This window comes from Drosophila hydei, unplaced genomic scaffold (assembly GCF_003285905.1).
Source record: "Drosophila hydei strain 15085-1641.00,03,60 unplaced genomic scaffold, DhydRS2 tig00008122-arrow-pilon, whole genome shotgun sequence".
Lineage (NCBI taxonomy): Eukaryota > Metazoa > Arthropoda > Insecta > Diptera > Drosophilidae > Drosophila > Drosophila hydei.
The window spans coordinates 1974072-2000181 of record NW_022045833.1 but is presented as its reverse complement, the minus strand read 5'-3'; the positions used below and the strand labels follow the sequence as shown (position 1 = coordinate 2000181).

General features: G+C 37.0%; 5 protein-coding genes across 8 annotated transcripts in view; 2 read left to right on the top strand and 3 right to left on the bottom strand.

Annotated features, from left to right (window-relative positions):
• Position 1: 1 nt before the first annotated feature.
• On the bottom strand, positions 2-638 carry LOC111599183 (serine/threonine-protein kinase minibrain-like). Its single transcript, XM_023314772.2, has one exon. The coding sequence runs from the start codon at positions 622-624 to the stop codon at positions 202-204; it is 423 nt and encodes a 140-aa protein (XP_023170540.1). The 5' UTR covers positions 625-638; the 3' UTR covers positions 2-201.
• On the bottom strand, positions 639-7034 carry LOC111599169 (ran-binding proteins 9/10 homolog). 2 transcript variants are annotated; one of them, XM_023314753.2, is made up of 13 exons: positions 6912-7028; positions 4771-6048; positions 3541-3708; positions 3283-3473; positions 3040-3221; positions 2870-2982; positions 2553-2704; positions 2268-2500; positions 2110-2201; positions 1213-1281; positions 1013-1152; positions 844-955; positions 639-785 (listed from the first exon to the last, which is right to left on the bottom strand). In XM_023314753.2, the coding sequence occupies exons 2-13, from the start codon at positions 5972-5974 to the stop codon at positions 649-651; spliced, it is 2793 nt and encodes a 930-aa protein (XP_023170521.2). In that variant the 5' UTR covers positions 5975-6048; positions 6912-7028; the 3' UTR covers positions 639-648. The 2 variants fall into 2 exon arrangements, with proteins under 2 accessions (XP_023170521.2, XP_023170528.2); XM_023314760.2 differs by lacking the exons at positions 639-785; positions 844-955; positions 1013-1152; positions 1213-1281 and adding an exon at positions 1436-1575 and having other exon boundaries at positions 6912-7034.
• Positions 7035-8439: 1405 nt separating this feature from the next.
• On the bottom strand, positions 8440-10292 carry LOC115483369 (peroxisomal (S)-2-hydroxy-acid oxidase GLO3-like). The gene is made up of 3 exons (XM_030225076.1): positions 9983-10292; positions 9651-9923; positions 8440-9165 (listed from the first exon to the last, which is right to left on the bottom strand). Exons 1-3 carry the CDS (start codon positions 10111-10113, stop codon positions 8460-8462), a joined length of 1110 nt encoding a protein of 369 aa, XP_030080936.1. The 5' UTR covers positions 10114-10292; the 3' UTR covers positions 8440-8459.
• Positions 10293-12798: 2506 nt separating this feature from the next.
• On the top strand, positions 12799-13830 carry LOC111599243 (peroxiredoxin-6-like). Its single transcript, XM_023314846.2, has 4 exons — positions 12799-12896; positions 12971-13345; positions 13406-13481; positions 13551-13830. The coding sequence occupies exons 1-4, from the start codon at positions 12814-12816 to the stop codon at positions 13677-13679; spliced, it is 663 nt and encodes a 220-aa protein (XP_023170614.1). The 5' UTR covers positions 12799-12813; the 3' UTR covers positions 13680-13830.
• Positions 13831-14516: 686 nt separating this feature from the next.
• The window catches only part of LOC111605706 (potassium channel subfamily T member 2), a 148810-nt gene continuing 137216 nt past the window's right edge, over positions 14517-26110 (top strand). For 2 of the 3 annotated variants that reach the window (XM_030225021.1, XM_030225022.1), the window contains exon 1: positions 22243-22322. In XM_030225021.1, coding sequence (XP_030080881.1) covers positions 22243-22322 — 80 coding nt within the window. Of the gene's footprint in view, positions 15036-21652; positions 22323-26110 lie in introns of those variants that run through there. The other variant, XM_030225020.1, reaches the window with a different exon arrangement.

Genomic DNA, 26110 nt, shown 5'->3' with positions numbered 1-26110 from the left:
AAACGTTTTTTTTTTGTTTGTTTTAAAAATCTCGCTAAATCAGAAACACAATTATCGCATGAATTTTCGCGGCATCAGTTAAAAGAAGGGCTTAAATAGGCGCAATTGATGCGTGTAAAAAATGATGAAGTAACAACAGAATTAACCTACTACAGATACAGATACAGATTACAGATCGTTTTTGATAATCCTTATCTAAATCTAGTCGAGCGTCTCGAAGAAGTCGTGCGGATCCACAAATAGCGCCGGGCTGCTGCCACCGCTCATGGCCGATGATGATGCTGCTGAACCCGCTGCCGATGCTGATGCTGATGCTGATGCTGATGCCGATGCTGCTGCTGTTGCTGATGCGGAACTACTGACACCTCGATGGCGACCACGACGCGCTGTGCCACTGCCGCCAGATGAATTGCCACCGCGTATGCTGGTCGCTGTCATGACGGGATCGTAGGTTCGGGTTGAGGCCACCTCGCTGCTCGACATGGACGATTTGCGACGACGCTTGTTGCGTCGCCGTCGTCGCCGTTTGGTGGTTTGCACAGCGGCCGTCGATGTGGTTGGCACGCTGCCCAGCGGTTCGGTTAGCACGCTGGTGCGCGGCAATGTCAGCGTGGTCTCGAACATCTTCAGCAGCGTCGGCGAACTGGGTCAATTTTGCGGGAACACATCGTCGATGGTAATGAAAGCATCCTCGCCCAGCGAATGCTGTCCAATTATTTTCAATAGCTCAGCCGCATGCGCCACCAAATACTCCAGCGGTGGCCGACGCTCGAAATTGAGCGATTCTACGGGGATATATTTAAAAGTTAGACAAACTTCTAGACATAGACTCAGAATACCTACCTAATATGGCCGAGTTGAGCGTGGTGGAAACGTTTTCACGTCGCGAGGGACACAAGAGCCAACCCAAGGGACTGGACCAAGGATTTGAGTAGGCAATCAAGCTAAATGCATCCTAAATAAACAATATATTACAATTTTCAGTCCGTTTCATATTCAAGTCGTGTGTCACCTCCAACATTTGACGCTCCTCTTCAGTCATGAGGTTCTCCTTCTCTAGCTGCTGGCCCATGCTAGACAGTTCCTTGCCAAATTCTAAAATCTTCTCAATGACACGCCCATAATTGCGCGACGAGGGCGATACATCTACATCTAGAAAGATAATACAATAAATATGCAAATTTCATATTGTTTATTGTATTGTTATCATACCCATTTCCTCATCGATGGCATCTAGAGAGTTACGTACTACACTGGCATTGCCATTGGAACAGGAATCGCCTGGATAAATGGATGAAGAGATTATCAATATGAACTTCAATATATTTATAATTCTATATATATTATAACTATATCTAGTCTTATGATCAAATTGAACATATTACGTTTTCTTCATTCTACTTTTGGCCAAATGAAAAACTTGAGCTTGCCTTACCAGTAGCTTAGTTCATATTTCGTCTTCTTGAATACAAATTTGTTTCGTTATATAACAATAATTTGAGTCACAATTCTTGATTTTAATTTCACTTCTTAAATCATCTTTGTCTACGTTTATCAGCTCTCAATTTGCGTCTTCTTAAAAATTAAAGATATATATATATATGAAAATCAATATTAGTCCAACAGATTCACAGTTTCTGCTGCATTTCTTGAATATATTTTATACATATTTATGTATTCTTCTTGACTTTAAGAAGCTTTGCTTTCTTGAACTTGCATTTGCTTAGAACTTATAACATAATTACTTCATATTTTAATAGTCAAGCAATATTATTTAACATATATTTGTCTACATCTGAACTGAACATAAACTTTCTTCTGCTTCCTAATACTTTACAAGTAAACGTAAACAACTCTTCAGCTAGTTTAACAAGATTGAATCAGTTTACAATTTCATTTCAATTAGAAATTAGGATCTAAATTGTTGTAAGCTTTGTCACAATAATATGCATAATATATATAGATCTGTTCCACTGTTCAAGTCTAAGCTAAACATCATTCAATCTTTGCTGAATATAGAATAAAGTTTTTAATTAGGCTTAGGCTTCACCTAAGCACATGGCTAGACATGACTCTCTAGTCTTGATAGTACTCTAAATTGAAACGCACCATTGGAGTGACTGTTGCAAGGCTCCATTTCCACATCCATGCTATTGGAATCATGCTCCGGACACTTGTTGGAGTTGTCATCAATAATCATGCTGCAAATGGAAAAACAAATTGTAATAAATTTAAGGAAAACAAAGTTTTTAAACACAAAGACAAACATTTTGGGATCTGATTTATCGCCTGGTTTTATCACAGCTGAGTTCGCAGTGTTGTTTTGTGGCTGGTTGTTAGTGTTGGTGTTGGTGCCGGCGCTGCCGCCGCCGCTGCCGCCGCCGCTGCCGCTAATGTTGCCGCCGGTTTTGCTGTGCTTGAACGTCTTGGTCGACTGTATGACCGACGTTTGATTTGTGGGCATGGTCTGTGTGGTGGCGGTTACTTTGTTGTTGGCGTGCTAAAATTTTTTAAATTTAGTTATAAATTTCAAATTAAATATAGAAACCCACCTCAATATCAGCGCCATTTATCATTTCAATGAATTGGCGGCACTTAAGTGCAAACCAAAGATTTTTATTGTTCTCGAGGAGGCCTGGATAGGCGCGCAGCGTATTCTCAATGGCCTGACTCATTTTGCCCGTCTGTATGAGCTTGATTATCTCTGCAAGACAAAATGATGTTAATTAATTACGAGTTAAGGCTGAGCTCGAGGAGTTAACAGCTGCCTTGGGCTTAGACATCTTCGTATTACAATAATACAGATTCTAAAAGCTAGCTGAAATTTAAACAGCTTTTACTTAAAATATTTAAAGTTTGGGCTACACACTTTGACGTGTCTTGATTGATGCCAAGTCCTCGTCGAAGGGCTGATGTGTGTAGCCATTGAAGGCCTCAGCTGTCTTGCAATAGCCACTGTGCACCAAATAAGTGGAAACCAGCCTAAAAACGATAAACATTAGCAATTTTTTTAAACAATATAATTATTTGTATGCTTGCCTGTTCATTAGATTTTCGGGAGTCTCCAGCAGATGCGGATATCTGTCGATTTTTCGTAAAACATTGGCGCGCATGTCTCGCATCATTTCCTCAATTTTATCAAACTTAAAAGGCTCCTGGCCAAAATTGGCATCCACTTCCTCGCCGGGCGTTTGCAGTCCCACCGTCGGATAGAGTTTGGTCTGCAAATTGAATTAATTAATAGCATAAAGTTCGCATATTTATTATGGCATAGTGACGCACCGGCAAGTCTCTAAATGCGATGCCCAGATCAACGCCGTTCTTGGTGTAGAAACAAGTGTTGTTCAGAAAATTAACACAGCAGCCAATTACATCGCCGGTGGTGAAGGTGGGTCCATACGACTGCCCACTGCACGAGGAGCTAAACGAGTTGCCATCGTAGCCATGATAACCATACGACTGCTTATCCCCACCTGTTTGGCAAAACAAATGATTATTATGATGATGTGAACTTCTGTCTGAAATTGCCATACTACGCACCTGGCAGGCGATTCATGCGAAACTGCTGGGCGGTCAGTCCGATGCCCATATAGCCGTTGCGACCCTTGGAAATGATGCGCACCTCAAAGTAATATAGGCCACAGGACGGTGGTATTGGATATGCGGTGCGCACAGAGCCTGCTGCCTCGCTGTGCTGTTTGCCCACGCCTGCAATGACACGAGATAGCACGAGGCAAACTGAACTGAACAACTCTATTTAAGACCATTAAGCATATTGTGTATATAAGTCTGCCTATAAGCTACTCAGCTACAAATATTTAACATTTGTCAAAACATTATAAACGTGCTTCAGTTCCTCACAGCGAATACATACTGTAATTGTTTCACCTTATTACTCTCTCCCACAGCGAGTGGCTTGTGTATGCAGCCAATCAGCTGTTTGCCAATCACTCACACAAGCGCATGGCATCACGCGAATAAGCGTGTGAGAAGTGGGCGCCAAAAAACAAAAACAGTTACTACCACACTTGCACAAGTGCAAGCGAGACAACTAGTGTGCCCATGCATTCAGTGGGGTCTCCACTCAAAGCAGCGCGTTGGCGTTTTCATTTGCTTTGCCCAAAAATGGCAGCTTGAGCAGCTGTTATTGCTGTCTACTAGGGAAGCAAGAGAAAGAGGAAGAGGAAGAGCAGCAGCAAAGACAATAATAAAATGTATTTTGAAGTTGTATCAACTAATTAAGATTCATTTGTATGCGCTGTATGAATTATTTTCAAGTACATATAACTGTATATACATATAGAATTCTTATAAATATTTATCAAATGTATATGACTCACCAGTCACGATTATTAATCAACAATCAAAAACAATTAAGTTGTAAACAGAGTCCCTAACATTTCTATGTTATGTTAATAACATAACGAGGACTTGATCAGTGTTAACATAGCCAACAATTAAAACTGAGTTGGAAAAGGAAAATTTAAATTAACAGATAAATATGCTAACATTTTGTTAACATTAACATAACAGCGGAAATAGGCTGAGGTCTATTAACATAATTGGCATTTCAAGATGTATTTAATTATCAAAATGAATTTAAAACGGTTAAAACACAAAGTGCGTATAACAGTTCTAGCAGCTCGTTGAGCATAAGAAAATGGAATTTGTTTTCCATTAACATATTATAAGCGTTCTAACAATTCATTAACATAATGACAGACACTGCATATAGATTATGATTTCTCTCGCTATAATTTGCCAACTCACCTTTGTAGGTAACACGCAGATTGTTGTGCGAGAGTCCAATGGTGAGGCACTTGTCATGTGGATTCCAGCAGCGTGGCAGCGGCGTCTCATTCTCATTTACATTCGGATAGAGCAGACGCAAGGGATCGACGCCCTGATGCCCTGACTGATTCGCATTCCGTGTGCCGCCGCCGCTGCCGCCGGCCAGGCGGGGCGAGCTATGGCTCTGGCTGTGACCATCTCGCTGGCCCTGGCTCTGGCTGGTTGATTTGTAGCCGCCGGCGTACATATCGTTGCTGAAGTGGCTGCCGTTGTTGCTGTAGAAGTGACGCGTGCGTCGTGAACTAGAGGCGGCGCTGCTGCTGTTGTTGCTGCTGCTGCTGCTACTGTTGTTGTTGTTGTTGTTGTTATTATTATTGTTACTGGTATTGTTATTGTTGTTGTTGTGATTGCTGCGCGGCGCACGCAGTAACGGTGGCAGTGGGGCACGCGCCGTGGAATAGCTGGGCAAAACGGCAACAGAATGAAGTCGTTGCTGGCCACTGACTCCGGCTGCAGCTGCTACGGCAGCGGCTGATGGTGGCGGTGGAGCTGTTCCTGCTGCCTGCTGTGCAGCAACGACAGCGTCAGCTTCGGCGTCGGCGTCAACGTCAACGTCAACGGCGGCCTCCTCCTCCTCCAGCACCTCCTCCTCCGCTTCGAGGTCGTCGTCACCACCTTCGTCCTCCTCGTCGTCGTAATCGTCAATGCGCTCCACGACGGCGTCGTTATCGTTATCAATGGCGCCCGCGTCAATCGTATCGGCAATGGCGTCCGCGTCGATTATCTCCGGCTGCGGCTGCGGCTGCTGTGGCTCTGTTGTGTCTGCCACCTGCAACTGTTCTACCTGCTCCTGCTCCTGTTGCACCTGCTGCTGCGCCTGTTCAGCCTCGACACGTGCTTCGTCTGTTGCTGTTGCTATTTGCTGTTGAGTAGGAGTTGGTGAATGCTCATGTTCAGCCTCAATTTGTTGTTCTTGTTCTTGCTCGGTGTCTGTTAACACCTGCTCAGCCTCTATGTTAAATAACAGCGCTGCAGCTGCGCTGCTGCTGTTGACTGCAGTTGCATTAACATTTGCTGTTCCTAAATTGCTGCTGCTACTGCTGTTGCTGGCGCTGCTGTTTTCCATGGATAAATTCGGATTATGCTCATTATCGTTATCGTTATCGGCATGCTCAAAATCCATATTGCGCTTTAACTGTTTGTTCTTAACTCTTGATTGTATTTCTTTTGCTATTGTTTGTCTGCTGTTGTTGTACTCTGAGAGAGATTTGTTGATTTTGGAAGAAGCAATTAAAAGCGACGAACAGAAACAGATGAAAGTGTGCTGACTGTAGTATGAGCTTGTGTGTGTGTAAGCGGGACTGAGCGTAATGAGGTGGAAGGCAAATGGATGCAGCAAATATTGAAACACAACAGAGGTGTGCGCGTGTGTGTATACACATGTAGAACAACAACAAAATGTCCTTTGGCCATGCGTCTCCCCCGCCCCAAATAGCAACAATTTTATACACTTTGGCGAGACAGCAACAACAACGGCAATAGCAATAGCAAAATAACAGCAGTTTACAGTATTTCGACGCGCAGCTGCAGGCAGCAACAAACACATAATAACAACAGCAACAGCAACAGCAGCAGCAGCTGCAGCCACTACAACAACAATTAAACTACAACTACATGCAGCAAATGCAATAAAAAAAATCAATAACCAAGTTTCAACACGATTGCGTTATTGGCCAGAAGCACACTTCACGTTTTCTTTTACAGTTAACAAAATGCGTTTCAACTGCGTTTTACGTCGTTCTTTTTTGAAGTTTTCTTTGTTTTCCCCCTAGCAGCAGCAGCAGCAGCAGCCAGTCACAGTTCACACATACACACACACTCGCACACAGGCTCATATACACTAATCACACACATACACATAGACACAAACTCACACACACTCACTCAAATTCGTGTACACACGCACACACACTCATGCATACAGAAAATTTGCTGGTGGCCAAATAAATGCATTGCAAATGGTTGGGTCTGGTGTTTATTTGGTCTGCTTGTGATATTGTTTTGTTAAAATGCCATTTTGGTTAACTGACTGCGAGTATTAAACATTTAATTTTCGTTACCTTTACGAAAGTTCAGTGCACTTTAAAATCACACAAATGACTTTTTGTTTAAGATTTTTACCTCGAAATGAGCGCAGTGTGACCGACTCTGGCAATTGTAGCCAACTTTATGTTAATGCTGCTGTCGATTGACATTGAACTGTAACGCACGCGACGACTGTTAAGAGTGACCATGTCAACAACTGTGAACAGTAACAGTAGTGTTATCGATAGGGCGCGCAGAATTCAATTTTAGATAAATTTTAAATTATTTGGAATTATTGTTGGGGTAGGCAGATTTATATATATTTTGAATGTATTACATAAATTAGCTAAATAATATTTAGATTTTAATAATAAATGAATGCTGTTTTCGTATTGTACATCGCTGTTCGCTCTCTGCTGATTTAAAATCAGGTTCTTATCTACGGCTACGCTTGGTAAATTACTGTATGCATACAAATATGGCTATGGCCGGTTTTTTCTTGTTGTTGTTGACAAACACAATTGCTAATCAACAACGTGATGGAAAATTACCAGAGAATTTCAAATGAACTTGAGGCAATTGCGTTTTAGATTTAATCAAATTTATCTTTAGCTAGAAAAATCGACTCGACGTGTATAATAGTTTATTATAAATACACATATATGTATATAGGTATATAATAGAATATGTTATGTATATATAGTTTGCACTTCATCAAATTGGCGTGGACTGTACTGCTTTATAGCTGAACACGATTAAGTCTTTTGTATTTCTTCACCCATAAAACACTTTTGGCCTTCATTTGTCTTAAAGTTAGTTAGACTCGCATTGCTTCCTATAATTTCATCCTCACTGCCCGACGGCCTTTAACTATCTGAACTGCTCTGCTTCTTTGAGCTGCCCCATCGATCAGGGTGCTTCGACACCTATAGAGAACATCTCAAAATTGAGCGTTAATTTGCTTTAGTATTGGTGTTTTCTATGGTCTACACTAATACAGCTAAAGAAACTGTTGCGCTCTTTGTGGTTCGCTCAATTTCACGAAGTTCCCATACGAACTCACACAGTTAGCCTTAGTTGAGGGCATAACTGTTCACTTGTGTTGGTAAATCTATGCAGCTCACCAATACACTCACAGCCAGCGATGCTCTCTTCTCACAGTTCACATAGCGCGTGTAGGAAGAGCGTAAAAATGAATTGGTAGTGTAAAATGTATAACACTCACCAATACTACCAAAGAAATATTCGCGCTCTTCGATATTTTAGCTCTCTGTTTACGTTTTGTTGTTTTAATTAATATTTTGAGTGCTTGATAATGAATCTAGTTTTTAATTTTATTAAATCAAAAATATACAAAAAATAGAAATAAATAGAATTTATTAAGTTATTTTTTTTTATTTATTTATTTTTTTATGTTTTTTTTATTACTATATATCATTTTTAAATTTATTGCTTACATTTTTTTTTTATTTTTTTAATTTATATAAAAATATATTTCTTTTAATTTTTATTTAACTTTTATCAGCCTAAAACTAATTTATATATTTTATAATTAATGTCTGAGTATTAAAATAAATAAAAACCTAATTAAATTCTCCGAGTTTCCAAAAGCTCGATTCATGAACCACCATTGTGGGTTGAATGTGGCTCAATGTGGCGCAGCCAGTCAGCTTCATTGTGGTCTCAAAGTCGAGTCGCATAAGCTTTAGGAGCTGCTCCACGCCGCGCTGCCCGTTGGCTGCCAAGCCCCACAGAGCGGGGCGGCCAATGAAGACCGTCTGGGCGCCCAGGGCCAGAGCCTTGAATATATCGATGCCCTGCATAATGCCGCCATCGAGCATGACTACCAAATCGTGGGCCACAGCTGCAACGATCTCGGGCAGCGCTTCGATTGTGGCCGGGGCTGTGTCCAGCTGCCGTCCACCATGGTTCGAGACAATGATGCCAGCACAGCCAGCATCCCGAGCCAGTTGCGCATCCTCTGCTGTCAGAATGCCCTTCAGCACGATGGGCAGTTGGGTGAGTTGTTGCAGCCACTTGACATCCTGCCACGTGATGCTCGGATCGTAGTGGCTGGCCACATACTCATTCAAGCCAGAGCCGCCGAACTGCGAGGCGAAACCCTGTGTCAGCTCATCCTGGAAATTGGCCAAACTCAAATGGGACGGCAGACTGAACTGATTGCGGGCATCCGCGCGACGATCGCCATTGATGGGCATGTCCACTGTCAGAACGAGCGCCTTGAAGCCGGCAAGCTCGGCGCGCCTCACTAGCTGTTGGGTGAGGGAGCTAAGGATCAAGAGATTATCTAGAGTTAGTATATAAATGACTTTCATATTCATATTCATATTCATATTCATATTCATATTCATATTCATATTCATATTCATATTCATATTCATATTCATATTCATATTCATATTCATATTCATATTCATATTCATATTCATATTCATATTCATATTCATATTCATATTCATATTCATATTCATATTCATATTCATATTCATATTCATATTCATATTCATATTCATATTCATATTCATATTCATATTCATATTCATATTCATATTCATATTCATATTCATATTCATATTCATATTCATATTCATATTCATATTCATATTCATATTCATATTCATATTCATATTCATATTCATATTCATATTCATATTCATATTCACATTCATATTCACATTCATATTCACATTCACATTCACATTCACATTCACATTCACATTCACACTCACACTCACATTCACTCATTCACTCACCGATCTTTGTAGATGTAGAGCTGAAACCATTTGCAAGTCTCTGGGGCAGCTGCTGCCACCTCCTCGATGGAGCAGGTGGATAAAGTGCTCAGGATGAAGATGGAACCAGCTTGGCCAGCGGCGCGTGCCGTGCCTATTTCCCCATCTGGATGTGCCAGCTTTTGCATGGCTGTGGGCGCAATGCCCAAGGGCCAAGCGAGCTGTTCGCCCAGAATCTTGCAGCTGATGTCCAAGTGGGAAACATCGCGCAGGCAGCGCGGACGCAAACGTAATCTGAAATGGAATATGAATACATATAGTTATATCAAATGACATATTAATGCCAGACTTACCTCTTGTAGGCCTCATGATTGAGGCCGCGAGTCACCTGCTCCCCGGCGCCACTCTTATAATAATCCAAGGCATTTCGCTCCAGCTGCTCCTTGGCCTTTTGCTCGAAGTCGGCAACGGAAACGAAAGACATGATTTGATTTTATTTTATTTTAATTTTACTTTGATATTTAATATATTTCTTAAATTTTATGTATTTAGTTTTCTCAGTTCTTTAACATTCGTTTACTTTGCTTTGCACTCTGAGCGAGAGATGCGTCAACCGCTCGGCTTTTATAGGTTTGACAAGGGGAAACGTTAGAAAGAGATGGAAGATAGCAAGCGGAGCTAATCTTGCTTATTTTATTTGCTCGATGTAAGTGTGTAAAAAATATTGCAAATAAAATAAAATATTTACAATACTAATAAGAAATAAATTGACAAAATAATTAGAAAAATATTAAATAAAAATAATTTTACAAATTAAAATATTACTAAGATAAAAAATATTTAATTTAAAATCTACTATAATTTATTTAAATAAAAAAATATATAATTGAAGAAAATAAAAATATAGTAATAAAATAATAACTAAAAATATATACTATTAAAATAAAAATTAACCAATCGGGAATAATAAAAAACACACTAAAATATTTAATTAATAAAATTATAATTAAATAATAAATTAAAAAATGATTAAAGAAACAAATAATAGCAAATGTAACAAAAATAATAAAAATAATTTATGTCATTTTTTTTATTGTTATTTCGTTATTTTCTTTAAAATTTAAAATAATTTTAAAATTAATTTCACAAATTTCGTCAAGCAAAGCTAAGACTGCCAAAATAAAACCAATTAACCGCAGTAATTCGTTGAAACCTGTTCAATCAGTTCATCAGCTGAAAATAAACTGAAAAAATGACAAAAAGATCACCAAACTGAAAGCAAAACGTAAACAGAGAACAAAAAAATCAAAGAGCGCAAATGTTTCTTAGTTAGTATTGGTGAGTCTCATGCAATTTGCAATACCAACTCATATTCTACGCTCTTCATACACGCGCTATGCGAACTGTGTGAAGAGAGCGTCGCTGGCTGTGAGTGTATTGGAGAGCTGCATGGTTTTACCCACACAAATGAACAGTGACGCGCTCAGCTAAGGCTAACTGTGTGAGTTCGCATGGGAACTTCGTGAAATTGAGCGAATCACAAAGAGCGCAACAGTTTCTTTAGCTGTATTAGTGTAACCCATAGTAAAAATCAATACCAACGCAAATTTACGCTCATTTGAAAACATGCATAAGTACCTGTGATAAGACTAGGATGCAAGCCGGCATAGATGCAGGCAGAATGAAGTTAGGATTGGTTAAAACTTTACTTAGATATGTATGTACTAAAAGACTCTATTTATGATATAAAAACAGCAAATACACCCTGTATGATTTCATTGGACAGGCCTCGTTAGCTCTACACGTGGCCCATTCCGCTGCTGTTCTACCTACTCCTCGACTCTTGGCTCGGTTTCTTATCGTCCGGCATACAAATGCGATTGCTTGTTTTTGTTTACAGACAAACAAATGTGGAATGGAAAATTACCAGCGAGAATTTCAAGAGGTAGCTAGATTATTGCGTTGTAGATTTTAGAAAAAACAACCAAGAAAAAAAGAAAAAAAAAATGAAAAAATGATTTCACCACGACAAAGTCAGAGACTGTACTAAAATCATGTATATTTCACTTTCATATGACCTTTACTTGGTTCAAAATATAGTTTAGAGTTAGTTAATTATATTTCCAGTGGTATACAGTTATATATTGCTTCTATATAGAACGATCCTAACTGTTTGACTGCCTTAAGGCATCTGCTTAGCTCTGTTTAGACTGCCAGCCGAATGTGCCGACACCTATGGAAGAACATCTCAAAATTGAGCGTAAATTTGCTTTAGTATTAGTGTTTTGTATGGGCTACACTAATACAACTAAAGGAACTGTTGCGCTCTTTGTGGTTCGCTCAATTTCACGAAGTTCCTATACGAACTCACACGGTTAGCCTTAGTTGAGGGCATAACTGTTCACTTGTGTTGGTAAATCTATGCAGCTCACCAATCCACTCACAGCCAGCGATGCTCTCTTCTCACAGTTCACATAGCGCGTGTAGGAAGAGCGTAAAAATGAATTGGTAGTGTAAAATGTATAACACTCACCAATACTACCAAAGAAACATTCGCGCTCTTCGATTTTGTAGTTCTCTGTTTACGTTTTGTTGCTGTTTTTTACATTTTTGTGGTTTGGATATCGAATTGTCCAATTGGACATTTAGTCCGCCTGGCAACAGTGTCTTCCAATTGGGGTATTTCATTAGCTAAACTTAAAACCGCTTTCTGTATTAAAAAAAATATTTATATAATATGAACAGCGCAATTGTTATTGTTATTTTAATTTGCTTGTGGCGGCTATAAATATACAAGTGTGGAATTACATATATAACAAACTTGTATACTGCCATAAGCTAGACTGTATAACAAGCAAGTAGAGATATATACACATGCTTATAACAATTATACACACACGCGCTCATATAGAATAGTATATGCTGGTGTCCAACAAACACACATGCATAGCACAGTTGTATGCCAGATAAGGCTGTGCTTTAATTAGCTGCTGATCCGCTCTCACACTCTTCGCTCTTCGTTATTCCTCTTTCGTACGCTGTCTCTCGCGCTTGTATGTGTGCGTAGCGTGTATAAAAGGCCGCTGTGCAATCGAGTTGTCATTCAGTTGACTTCAATAGCTCAGCAACAAGTAAAGTGAGTTTTCGCTCTCCTCTCAAATATTAAATAAAAAAAGTAATCAAAATGCGTCTGGGTGCAACTATGCCAAACTTCAAGGCGGAGACCACAAAGGGTCCCATCAGCTTTCACGAATGGCAGGGCAACTCGTAAGTATATATACATATATACTATGTATGTATTTATTACAACTCTTCTTCCCCTTCTTTTTTTTTTTCTTCAGCTGGGTTGTGCTCTTCTCTCATCCATCGGACTTCACGCCTGTGTGCACCACTGAACTGGGTCGCATTGCTGTGCATCAGCCAGAGTTCGCCAAGCGCAATACCAAGTGCTTGGCCCACTCGGTGGATCCTTTGGACTCGCATGTCGATTGGGTGAATGACATTAAGTCCTACTGCTTGGACATTCCCGGCGAATTTCCATATCCCATTATTGCCGATCCCACACGCGACTTGGCTGTCTCACTAGGTATGCTCGACGAGGACCAGAAGAAGGATCCCGAGGTGGGCAAGACCATACGTGCGCTATTCATCATCAGTCCGGACCACAAGGTGCGCCTGTCCATGTTCTATCCCATGTCTACGGGCCGCAATGTTGAGTGAGTAGCAATTACGCTTAATTTGCTTACGCTTATCTAATACCCTGTAATTTCTCTTAGTGAGATCTTGCGCACCATTGACTCGCTGCAGCTGACCGATCGCTTGAAGGTGGTTGCCACGCCCGCCAACTGGACTGTAAGCATACCTCTTTCATTATTTGGCTAGAATTTCCCACTAAGCTCACTATTCTTGCCACCACTGTAGCCCGGCACCAAGGTCATGATCTTGCCCACCGTCACCGACGAGGATGCCCACAAGCTGTTCCCCAAGGGCTTCGACAAGGTCTCCATGCCATCGGGCGTCAACTATGTTCGCACCACTGAGAACTACTAGAAGATGCTAAAATTCTACAAATTTGGGCCGAAACAATACGCAATATCAAGAACTAAATAGATATACTAATACTTTTTTTACAATTAATTACTTATAAAAAGCTTTATTACATTCCCTTTACGTTAGTAAATTAGTTACCTTTTTATATAAATATTTGGTTTCCTCATTTGTTCGCAACGATATTAGCATATAGATTTACAGCTCACTTGGAAAGTGCATTAAAATCGAACTTGACTTTGAATTTGTTGCTACTGAATGTACTTGACTGTCCGCTGAGACAGTGCTGGCAGTTTAGCTGTTTAGCTATTACAACTTTTGGCTTTTTATTTCCTTTCTGTATGTAAGCAATAATTCTTATGTGCCTCTTAAGCTAATTCAAACAGTGATCTATAAATTTTGGACAGCACTGTAATGGCTCTCTAGCTTGTAAATGTAAACATTTTTTTATAGATAGAAGATTAAGTTAAGATAGTGAGAATAGCAACATTTTATAGGTTCTTCTGAAAAGTTGACATGTTTTAAATTAAATTATATATAATTGACAATTTAATTTCTATTAAATTGAGTACTATCAAAACAATCCAACTTTCCTTTAACAATGAATGAATCGACTGGCATACTCTTGCCATGCTCAATATTTGTGAGAGCACTGTAAAGCTTTTTGGCAAAGCTTTAACTGTTGGCACTTTAACTGCTCTAACGTTTGGCGCGCAGCTGTTTCTGATAAGCACAAAAGGCAGCAACAAGAACAGGAACAACAACGTCAGCCGTTTACCGTTCTTCACCTACGCCGCTTGGCGCTGCTTTCACTCCTGTCTCAGTTCTTATTGAGCCTCGCGCGCGTTCGGTTCGCAAACGCAGTCGAACGAAAATAAGAATTAATAGTAACAGTAACGGTTGCGGTAACAGTAACGGTCTTCGTTGTATTGTTTTTGTGTAACTTTGCGCTATTTGCATTTGACGAAAACTTTTTTCGTATATCGTCTCCGTCGCTGCTGCTGGCTACCTCCACAATTTGCTTATTGTCCGTGTCGCGTGTGAGCTAGCAACAACAGCAAAGGAAGGCGCACATGAAATGCCTTGCTAAGTGATCGGATCGTTTGTGCGTGCCTCTCGTGTGTGTGACTGTGTGTGCGTATTCTCTATCAATGCCAAAAGAAAAAAATCAACTGTGAAATTTAATGCTAAGCGCGCCGCATAAAAGTTTTGTGTCCATGCAGTGAATGCAACAACAGCAGCAACAACAATAATCAGCCAAAAAGTTTGGTGTTGTCAAAAGTTTTGATGACTTTTCGCATAAAATATGCTGGAAAACATTTACATCTCGGGCAGTAAAGTGTTAAAGAGCCTTAAAAGGTAAAAGATTTCATACTCAACTCCTTTCTCCCTAACTCTGAGTAATGCATTCAATTATCGCCCTAGAATAAGACAAAAACAAGAAGCAAAAGTTAAGCAGAAGAATAAATATATTCTGCTGCTGACTTTAGCATTTTGTTGTTGTTGTTTTTTTTTTTTTTTGGACATTCGACCTTAGCTCCACGCTTGTCTCTAGGGCATTGGAGACCATTTATTTGGCATGCAGATGGCGACAATATTTGATTGGTTTCTGCATTTACCGTTAGGGCAAATGAAAGTTTATTGATTAACCGAAAGTTGAAGCAGGTGAAGAGCACTTCATAAACTTAATGAAATTTGCTATTCAAAGTGAGAAAAAACCAATTAAAACTGAAGCAACGCGAACACTTTACATACCGTCTTTTTTTTGTAGAGTTTTTAAATTAATAAAATTGAGATTTTTTATAAATAATTAAATTTGAATTTTATTTTTAAATTCTATTTCTTTTAGAAAACAATTTTTGATTTTTGATTTTTTATTTTTTCTTTTATTTAAACACAATTAATTATTTATCATTCAGCTTCAGTTTTTTCAAACAAAAATTAAAATATATATATATTAATTTTTTATTAACTTTTATCATTTGATTTTGAAAAAAAAATTTTTGTTTGTTTTGAATATGTTAATTCTACTCAATAAAATTTGAATTATTATGAAAATATTGTAATATATTGCTATAATTTTAATGTAGAAATTTACTTTTTACAAATTGTGAAGCTGTTAATTTTCGCAGCAGCCTGAAAGTATGCAACAAAATATGAGAAGCCCATTATCCCATAGAGTTTTCCGGCCAACAGCAAATGCTGCATTAAATTTCTAATTTGTTTGCCTGCAACTAAATTGAATTGAAATATATGAGTTAACTTTGGAGCATTGTGTGGAAATTAGTTTTCTAGCTTGTGTGTGTGTGTGTTTCGGCTAAATGATTTATTATGCTTGATTAAAATATAAGCCAGAGGTAAATTTAATCTTAGCAAACCTTTCAGCAATCAGAGGGGACCGCAAAGGCGGAGACCTTTCTCATATTTAATGCCGCAATTAAATTGGCAGACAAAAAGGTTAAACTATTTGACCTTTTTATGTGGCTCATATTGCAAAATACCAACCAAAAAATACCAAAATACCAAAACACACAGACAGAGAAAAGCGAAATAAATAAATATTTAAATATAATTTAAAGCTTATCGAGGATAATAATTCGTAAAGCGGGCACAAAAGTTGAAAAAGCCAAGCCGACGGCAAATTGTGAACAGAGTGAGTGAGAGAGGCAGAGTAAAAGAGAGAGTGAGCGAGAGGCATAGAGTGGGTGAGCGACACTTGGACTAAGAACTGTAAACAGCTTTGGTCCTAAATATTTATAAATTTATTTTTAATGTCGATTTTCTTTTACGTTTTTTCTTATTTCAATTATGTAGAATTTATGAAATGTTAATTTTAATTAAGACCCGGAATAAGGGCTAAAAAAATAAGAAGCGAGCACGAAGAGATGAGAAGTCTGAAACGGGCAACAATGATAAAAAGATAAAAACAATGCGAAACTCTGGCAGCTGAAGGGGAACAAGATGAAGAGCTTAGGAGGGACTACTGAATGAGGTACCGAGGAACTACAGGTGTGAGTGAGCTGGAAGCGTGGAGAAGCATCTGCGTGTGTTTCAGTGGGCGGGTGCTTGTTATGCGGAAGTGTGGGTGGGCTGGCGCGAATTTTGCGCGTCCATTGTTTTAGCTGTTGTTGCATAAAGCGGGTCAAGTTTTTCTTATAAAATATTCCAAGTGCTTGACAAGTCACCGAAAAAAAGAAAAAAAACAACAACAACAGCAGCAGTAGCGGCAGTAGCAGCCGCAGCGGCAGATGCAGCGCTCTGCTTGGCGACCTTTGCGGTTCACAGGCATCAGGTGGGTGGTTGTGGGTAGCCCAGCGGGCCTTTGGATAATCTAACCAAACAACATGCTGCTCAAAGGCACACAAAAACAGTCACAACTGACGACTTCTTATGGGACATTGTCAGCCAAAGAATAATAAAGCCCCGAGCGCTGTCTGAAAGTAAAACAAAAAGTTGAAGCCAAAGGCAAAGCAACAGGGCAAAAAGCGAATACGCTAACTAAATTATATAGGAGACGAATTTTGAAATGAAAAAATTATATTTTGAGTTAGTATAGAAATTAAAAGCTATTTTAAATATCTATTAAATTATTTATTATAGTAAAAGTAGTAAATTATTTTTTAAATATTTTAAATATTGTTATATTATTATTCTTGTTGTTAAATTAAAAAAAGATGTATACATTTTAAGTAAACAACTTTTATTTCAATTTATACCTTATTTATTATTTTATAAATATATTTTTTTAAACTTATTAAGTTTCAGTAAATTTATTTAATATTTTAAATATTTTTTAAAATATATTTATATACTATTATAAAATTGAATTTTAAATAATTTTTTGAAAATATTTTAAATAGTTTTAATTTATTAAAAAATTATTTGGATTTGGAATTTCGCAATTAAATTTTCTGAAACTTTTAATGTATTTTAAATAATTTTAATTTAATAAAAAATATTTTTAGTCAATAAAAAATTCTCTATAAGATTCCTAGACTTCACAGACACTAGCTGATGCATAAAAATGAATTTCTATTTAATTCCATAATATTTAAAATATTTGAATATTTGAAATATAATAAGAAATATTTTAAGTCTAGATTACAATCCTTAAAAGTGATTGAAGACCCTCTTACAGTATCAATAGCCTTGACAGCAAAGCCCCTTGGCGTGTTGCACAACACTTAACACATGCTTTATGCTCGGCTAACGAGCAGAGTGTAAGACATGAGGCAAGAGGTAGGCAGAAGATGGGTACAGGTTGTCTCACAATGAACTGGGTGTTGATGATGAAGATGAAGAAGCACAAGCAGAAGCTAAAGATATGATGATGAAGTGGCAGTGGCCAAAAGGGATACGCGGCTTGTGGCTTGTGGCTGAGAAAACAAAAACTCAGCTAGGCAATTATTGTTGATGAATATGGTAGGAAATATGGAACAGAAGAGAAAAGTATTTTCTCCCCTAGACTCTGGCTCAAAACAGCACGCGAAAGTTTTCCTCCAACATCGGCTCACTTAAATAGGTTGAATACACAATGCAAGTAAATGTCTGGGCTGAGTTGGGCTGGGCTGTTCATAGTGAAAGGTTATATTTTCGAAATGTTGGCGCCGCATGAAATACAATAATTTGTTATCTGTCCTAGGCGCTGGCAAGTCCCGTCCTTTGTCTAGTCTATAAATCAAAATTTGTGTTTGCGTCTGTGTGTGTTTAGACCACATAATTAGGGCATTAGATAGATGACCAAATGATGGCCTAAAAACACATTTGCTCTCATATTTTTTGGTGTCAACATTTCTTCTGCCTCGTTTTTTGGTTGCCCTTTCACATTTCGGCAGCGTAAATAATGTTTAGAAATTAAATTCATGTGCCGCTCATTTGGTCACGTATTGATGGCAGCTCGTTCTTTTTGTTGTTGTTATTTTTATTTACAATGAATGTTGAAGGAAAATTTAATTAAAATTTGCGTTCATTAAGTTGATGCATGGCTAGCAGTTAAATACATGCGTAAATAAATATATATATATATAAATATATGCATACATTTTAAAAAATTATTTATGTTTTGTTTACACTTTGTTTTGCTGCAAATATTGATTGATTGTCTCAAATTAATATAGAAAGGATTTAATTGGATTCAATTTCATTTTATTTGATTATGAATTACCTATTTCTTAATATTTATATTTATTTTAATACAGTTTTCATATAGTTTTATATAATTGTGGCATATTTAAAATAAAGTAAATGTTTATTTACTTTTTTTTGATTTATTTGCCATTTTGTTTCGATTTCTTGCGAGCTGCAAAATAAATGTTGCCTACTTTTAGGCAAAATCAATTTTAACTTCAGCTATTGGAGCCATTTATTTCTATAAAATAAAAATTAAAGAAAAAAAAAAACAAAATATATTTTGAATATATATAAATATATATTAATATTTATATTTTATTATTATTATAACTATATCTACTAGTCTGCCACAATCTGCTTCTCCATTGTATGGAGTAAAAAAATAATTTACAATTATTCAAATAAAATATTGAATGCGAAATATGAAATGATGGTATTCTTTGTCACATGAGATTCAAGAAAGGCAGCAACTCTTTGTGTATTTCCGATTTCTCTAGAATTGCCGCCGCATTTTTCCCTGAGTTCGCCTGACAGGAGACAAGAATTTGAGACGGTTCACGAATAAATTGCTGCTCTGTTGCAGTAGTTGCATATTTTGTTGCTGCTTTTATATTTAATGGAGACACAATTGCTGATAACCTTTTGACTGCAAGCAGTTGCTGCTTTAGGCCACATTTCTCATTATAGACTTATATTTCACCTTTGAGAAACTCGCTCAAAAAAATTTAAAATATTTGCTTTGAGTTCTCAAACCTATTCAGATGAAGCAAAAATAATTTATACAATTTTTGTGAATTTTGCTATTCAATTCTGATTAAAATTTGTTAATTTCCTGTTTTTTTAAGTTATAAAATATTTAACTTTAATAATGACAAAAAATCATATTCTTGGCATCAACAGAACTTTTTATCTTCTAGCAGCCAAAACATACATTGAAAAGATTTTCAGCTGTGGCAGCAAATTAACACAACAAAAACCTAATTATGGCCAAAAGATTTGCCACGCGTCAAACTATAAATATAATTGAAAAACTTATTTGAAATTTTGCTGCGGCGTAAGCCAATTACAAACTAGGCGCAATTTGCACAGGCGGAAACAGAGAAAGAGAGGGAGAAAGGGAGGGAGACAAATGGCACAAAATAGGCGTGGCAGCCGCAACAGGCAGCAAATTTGCTGTAACTAATTAAAAACGCTTTAGGCACAAAATATTTTATGGCCGAAATGCAATAAGGGGAAACGTTTGAAACTCGAAAGGCGACAATCTAATTAATGTGCAGGACGTAAAAATTTATATTAGCCAAAAACAAAACGTGCACCTGGCTGGGATACCAACAGCTGTCTCTCTCTCTCTCTCTGTGTAATTGCTTAAATTTTTCACAACAACAAGTGGGCGTGGTAGGGCGATTTATGTGCCACAGCCGCTCTTAGACTAAGCTGCGCCAGATGATTTGATTACGCAGACAGCAAACAATCAGATGAGCCACGCTGACAGCGGGGCAGAGGAGGAATTTATTGAAGAATACAGCACTTGGTCAGATGCTGTGTGCCACGTCTCGCTATCTCACTCTAGCTGTCAGTCTGCACGTCTGGCTGTCTGCCCATTCATATGAGAATTTGCTTTGTTGTTCAGCAAGAAAAAGTTGATTTGACATTGATTTGTTTGCCAGCTTCAATTTGTTGTTGTTTTCCTTTTTTTATTATCAAGATTTGCTTTACAAAAATAAATGGATTTATGCTTAGCCATAGATCTCAGGATTAAACAGAACCTTTGCCATTGTATTGACAGGCGTACGTGCGTGTTGCCTGAACGTTTGCATGTCGAACTGGCAATTAAATGATTATGTTTAACTAAGATACAGAGGGGAGAGAAAGCTTATGTATAAATTCATAAATAAATAATTAACAAGAAATATATATAGAAATATTAATAACTAAATGATGTAATAAGTAAGGAAAATAATTATGTCACTATCCCTAAGCAGCTGACATATTGAACTCAAGTAACTCAGTCTGGATATCGATTTAAATCGATCTGATTTGTCCAGAGAAACACGTTAAAATGCCTAACTGCTCTAACTAGCTTGCTGATTTGTGTGAGGCTGCCTGGTTGGCCGTAGGCATGAGCAGGCTATGCAGAGAGAAGCACAGGCTTAGGTCGACTCGACTGCTTAATATAATTCAGAGTAAACATAATTTGTATGGCCAGCCATGCCTTCTTCTCTCAATTGTAAAAACATTTTATGTTCGCTCTATGTGATTTTTTTAAATGAAATAAGCTCAATTGCCTTTCTAGGCGATTCTCATTTAATCAAAATACGCATTTAGATTGAAGAATTAGTCCTAGTTTCTTAAGCAAGCAGTTATTAAATGTATTATATTAAGAAGGCTTCGTTTTTTAAAGTATATCATTTTTAAACGCCTTTCTATGCGATTTTCATTCAGTCAAAAGCAGCTTTTGAGTCTCTAAGCTACTTAGACAGCTTCAAAATTTATAAAATGCTATAAGCCTAAGCAAAATGAAGCGAATGTCTGCTATATACGATTTACACAGACAACTTAGACAGCAGCAAAAGTAATATAAAGCTGTTATCTTAAGCTCACTCTACCTCGCATCGCCTTTCTCTGTGATTTTCATAGAGTCCAAAAATCAAACAGAGTCACACAGCTTCAACATTAATTAAATACAATTATCTCAGTCCAGCTCATCTCTCATTAAGCATCGCCTTTCTATGCCGCTCTCACCATAATCACATTTGATGTAATTCGATTGCAAAAGCTCTGCTTCTTAGATATATTTAATGAAATGACATGATTTCAATTACCTTTTATCTTTACACAACTTGCAGGACTCACGTTGAGGTGCTCGAAGTGCAGTAGCTACGCCAGTGGCTACCGAATGTGACATGGCAATTGCAATAAATTGCAATTGAAATCGAAATTGCATATTGATAGATAGGCGATAGGAGACGTGGTTGAGCGGCCGAGGGACGACGCATACGCTGGCGCCAAGGTGTAAGCCTGGTGCAAGATATTCGCCAATCTGTGGACGCGCCTACGCTCGCCACGGCCCAATCGGGCCAGTGGTGGCGGCTATCTGCTGACGGGGACAAGTGCGACGCGCGAGGATGAGCTGCTGGGCGTGACAGGTGGACGAAGGAAGCGGCTTGACGTAGTGCCCGATGATTGGAGGCAAAGTGATGATGCCACAGCAGCTGCTGCCACTGCGCCCACTGCTGCTGTTGCTCCAGTCTCAGCTGCTGGCAACGAGTGTTTAATTAATGTGACGGACTTTAGTGATTTTCAAGAGGCAACTGAAACTGAGCGGCGGTCCGAGCAGCCAGTCGCTGTACTGCAAGTGCCAAGCATAACGACCACAAGCATCAGCAACAACAACAACACCAGCAACAACAACAACAATACGAACAACAACAGCAACATGTCACGCATTTTACAGCCTCGTTATCGCTTCCGGGATCTGCTGCTGGGCGATTTCTCATTCAACGATGATGGCGAAAGGTAAGTGCAAGTACAAAAACTCTCTCAAAGGCTCTATCTACTAATTGAGCCAAGTTTTTCTTTTTGATTATGTCACACACACACGCACACTCGCACACAGTGACAGCTGTGTGCACTTATAACTTAGTTCTGCTAAAGCTTAACACACCAAACATCATAATTACAAATATATTGCGTATACGCCTAGTCGCCGCTTGGCAGCAACAGCAGCTGCAGTCGACGACTTTTTATGCGCTTGTTGAAAGCCTTATGGCTAGCACCTGAAGTGTGTAACACATTTGTGAGTGTTCTTGAATAATTTATATATAGCTTTATGGGAATATGTATGTATGTATATACCATATATACATATATATATATATATATATATATATATAAGAGTCTCTTTAACTGTTGACTGTGGCAATTAGTGGCTCGTTTTTTTCTTTTGTTTGACAAAGATTTTCTTATGAATTTAATGAAATATATGACAATAAAATATATATATATATATATATATATAATAATTTCATTATTAATATATTTATATTTATATTTATTATTAATATATTTTATTATTAATATTGTCATAGTATTAAATATGTAAGTTAAGAGATTTAGACAGAGATTTAAAAGCAGCTTAGGATAATCATTTGTCGAAATATTAAAATAATTAAATTAAATAAATATTAAATAATAATAATAATAATAATAATAACAATTAATAATAATAAAAATAATTAAATATTCAAATATATATTAAAATAATAATAATAATATACATAATCAAATATAAAAATATATATTAAAATAATTTGCCAAAATATTTTAAAAATATTATAAAATTATTAACCACAAATTATTTAACTGTATTATGATTTATATTATAATATATTATATTTTTGCTTAGTATTTTAGTATTTTTTAGTATTAAAAATGTTTAGTTTACCTAAAGCAACTGAGTTATGTCATTTAACCCAATTCAAACTCCTTTATTAAGTGCAGCAATTGTTTTAACAGCAGGGTAAGCAGATTATTTTTTAGTGTCCTTTTATCAGTTTATTTTACTACTTTGTTCCTAGAATTTCAAATAGCTTTTTTATGTTACTTTTGGGTATATTTTTCTATATGAACTAATAAGTCTTCGGTCTTACCATGGTTATATAAATATAAAGAATAGTAAATAAAAGAAATACATTATATAAAATAAAATTACATTATATAAATAAAAAAATATAAATTAAAAAAAATATAATAAGTACCAATAAAATAAATTTTGAAAAAAAATTAAAAATAAAAAGAAAATATTTTAAAAAAATATTTGTTCCTTATCTTATATAAAAATATTGGAAACTTGACAAAGCCTTTCATGTAATGAAGAACTTTCTGATATGACAATCTTTTTGTTATGAAAATGTTTACATTATATGATTTCAAAGCAAATTAAATTATGTTTTTTATATTGTTCTCCTTCTCTTCCTCTTCCTCTCTGACTATCTCTTTTCAAATACAACTTACCGTATAGGGTATATTAGTTGCGGTCTTGTTGGAAACTTGACTATGATTGCTTTGCGCCTTTTTCGTTCTACTTAATTGCAATTAAATGCGGACTAAAAATAATGTTAATTGCATTTGCTAACTGCACAAACAGGCTGGGCGTTGCCTAAGTATTCATATACATAATTTATGACACTTTTGCCTCGAATCGATTTATCGATTCTCACTTGACATGCTTACAGGGCGGGCACAGCGTTGAGGTATTAACTGTCTGTGTCCGTGTGCACGTGTGTGTGTGTGTGTTAAATATATAGACGCGCCTTGGTTCAATAATCGCGCACTTTTGTCATCAATTATTTACCAACTGCAAATGGCAAAATGTGTCAGTGCCGTGTCCGGGCCTGATATGGTTTAAAACGCGTTACCCATAGCGATGACCCTCAGCGACGGCCGACCAAATACGTCAGGAACTGACGGAACAATTGAAATTCAAATGTCTAAACGAAAGGCATCAACAGAATCTTGAATGGTGAACGATTTGTTGTTATTGAAATGTAAAAATGATTTCACTAAATAAATTATTTAAAACGAAAAATTGGAGGTGGTAAACAATGGATCAGCTTCTAGAATAAGCACAAATATTTGATGAGCACTTAGCAATAAAACTTATTTCAAGTATGGTAAGTTTTTTTTAGAAGCACATTAAAGCTTCTATTAGGGAAAAATGAGAAGCTTCTAGATAAGCAAACAGAATTATTCAATTAATACAATTAAATCTTAAAAAAAAATAATTCATAAAATAAGCAAACATTTGAAAGCACATGAAAGCTTTTTCATGAAAATTGAAAGCAATTAAGCTTGCCTCAAAGTTATTTAAAATTATACCTAAATGTTATAAAAGCTTATAAAAGCACATTAAAGCTCTTAAAAGCATATTCATTATTTTATTAGCAAAGGCTAAAGAGTTCAAATATTATTATTGCATTATTTTGTAAAGCATTTGAAGCTATCGTTAAAAACCAATCAAAACTTTAATTGAGAACAAAGTTAATTTACGCAAAGCCAAGCATAAAAAGCTGTGAACTAATTTAGTTAGCTAGCTGTGTGTCCTGAAAGTAATGTAATTGCTTCTACAGCCAGTGTCATTTGATACAAGTTTGCTTAGTTGCTTTCGAGCGTGCTTTGGAACTGCAAACATAGTCCAAATATACGCCATCGCCATTCACATCAGTCCGAGTGACAGCTCAGCGCATTTGAATCCGTGTGCATAAAACAAATCGATATTCACAGATTTTATTTGGATTCTATTCCAAAGTGCAATCGATGTCACCAGAAATAACACAAAGAGAAAAAGCTAAAAAACAATTAGAAGTGCAATGCGAGAGCCCGAAAAAAATCCAATTCATTTTCATTCATTTTTCCTCTGTCCTTTTGTTATATTTCCACATATGTTTGGCTCCATTGTTGGCCGGGTCAACCATGGTGCGGAGGCCAAGATTAAAGTGGCTTGATTTGAAAATCCATAGTGATAAAATCAAATCCCTTCTGCTAAGCTGCCACAGTTTACGTGTTCAAATTCAATTTTCCAGTGATTGAACAGCACTAAATAAACATGCAGTAAATTAACATGCTCAACATGCTTATGTGTTCACTAATGTTAGTCTTAACAGTACTCTTTACAGTACTCTTATCAGTACTCTTAACAGTAGTCTTAAGATTGTAGTCTTAACAGTAGTCTTAACATTAGTCTTAACATAAAAGCTAACAGTAGTGTTAAGTATTAATATAGGTACAATAGTTAACAGTATGATTAACATAAACATTCAAATTTTATTCATATTAACATTTGCATTACAATTAACAAAAATTATTAAGCAAATAATTTAATTATAAATAAAAATAAAATTCAAGACTTACCCACTGCATTGCACTGCAACTGTTCAGCTCGAGCTCTGGGCTGTCCTTTTATAGCTGACAGCAAACTCACTCAAACTCAAGATAATCATGAAAATAATGACAAACATATTTATATATATAATAAAAGTTTATATATGTTAGTTGAACTAAATAATAATCTTGAAGGATCACATATTACATTGTTATTGTTTTAATTATAAAATAATATTGTCCCACATGGTAATTATGTCTTTTGGTCACTTGGTAATTTATTCAAAGCTCGCCACGAGCTGAGCATAGAATCATTAACATTAATCATTAACCTTGTGTAGGGTTGTCGCTCGTGTCTAATAATCCAAATATTCAAGCCAAGTAGACAGACAGACCGAAGGCTTCTGTGAGGAGTAAAGGCTAAG